This window comes from Branchiostoma floridae, chromosome 1 (genome assembly GCF_000003815.2).
Source record: "Branchiostoma floridae strain S238N-H82 chromosome 1, Bfl_VNyyK, whole genome shotgun sequence".
Taxonomy (NCBI): Eukaryota; Metazoa; Chordata; class Leptocardii; order Amphioxiformes; family Branchiostomatidae; genus Branchiostoma; species Branchiostoma floridae.
In genome coordinates, this window is record NC_049979.1 from 18,189,309 (window position 1) to 18,190,739 (window position 1,431).

At 38.1% G+C, this 1,431-nt stretch overlaps 1 protein-coding gene across 1 annotated transcript in view; it reads right to left on the minus strand.

Annotated features, from left to right (window-relative positions):
• Positions 1-1,431, minus strand: part of LOC118420976 (rho guanine nucleotide exchange factor 11-like) — a gene marked incomplete in the record, with an annotated part of 52,423 nt that overhangs the window by 35,912 nt on the left and 15,080 nt on the right. The window contains 1 exon segment of the mRNA XM_035828085.1: positions 564-668. Within this exon segment, the coding sequence (XP_035683978.1) occupies positions 564-668 (105 nt within the window).

Below are 1,431 nucleotides of genomic sequence, written 5' to 3' on the forward strand. Positions count from 1 at the left end.
TTCAAGATATGAAACTTCCTAACATAAGATAACATTGCATTAATCAACTATTCAAGTCATGCTAGAGCTTTCTCATAATTCACCTCCCCTCTTCTGATTTAGACAAAAATTCTCAGATATTAATAAGAGACCAAAACAAGAGAGTCTATTGGATTTTGCACTATAAGAAATCATAATATGATAAGCCTGGTGGATCAGTAATACCCACTAACATGTGTAAACATCCAGTGTCTGACTGAAAGGTGGCAGGCTAAAGACAGGTGATCACAATACACATCTGTATGCCAGGTATGCCAAAAATGTTTACTTAGTGGTAAAGGTAGCAAAGATGCACCTATGTCAAACAGTTATAGGCTGCTGAAAACAAATATTCCAAACCTCGTACTAACATAGCAAATAGACTGATAGCAATATCATAAACAACAGCTGTCTATCATTGTTGCTACATCAATGTCATACCTGAACGTTCCCATGGAACTGCAAACTACACAACCCCATGGGACCCACACCAGCTGTTGGTGATACACAGTTGTGTAACTAGTATGAAATATGAAAAGCTGTACCTTCTTTTACTGATTGTACAAAGACAGGGTTGTCTCCGCTAACAGTGAGCCCATATCCCTTCTCATCCCGTTGGATAATGACACATCTCTGGATCAGTGGCACACCTGAAGGAAGAGACAGTCATTACATGTAAAACGTACATACGTAGAAATATAAACCGTAATGATAATGCTGATCAACAGGGTGTAATCAAGTGTGGGCCTTGTCTGTCTCATGTTGGGTTGTGAAGCATGTCACTTCCAGGTAATGATTTGAAGCTCCAGTACTCCAGATCACGACATGAAGGAGCTGAAATGTAAGCTATCTTGTAGACTAAGAGGCACATGTGTCAATCCAAAAGTGTCATTTTAAAATGCCCTGCAGAGGGAGCTTTATTATTGGACTTGTATCTAAGTTGAAGAGTTCACATGTACTGTAGACTGAACTGAGAAGGGCCATGTTTGTTGAGCAGGACCGCTATTTTTAAATGCAAAAAACAAAGAAGGTATATATGGACTGCTTCCAAGAAAACAGGCATGGCAACTGGCCCTTCTCAAAGGGAAGGAGCTAAAAGCTAAAATGAGATCAGCTTTTGATCTATTACCTCAAAATATCTAAGGGGTTTATTTGTGGTAGGCTGACACAGTTCCTGGATCTGAGAGTAATGTTCTATTCAATAGAGCAACTCCACAGAGTACTTCGTAGGCTTTGCAAACAGAAGAAAAGTCGCTGTCAGAATCATGGTGTAATCTGAATAATAATAGTAAGTCCAAATCAGTTTCAGTTAAGAAAATAACTTTTGAACACATATACTTTGTCAAATTTAATCAATACAATTTAGCAACTAATTGCTGTCTCTATGAGAAACTATGTCAAAATTTAACATTT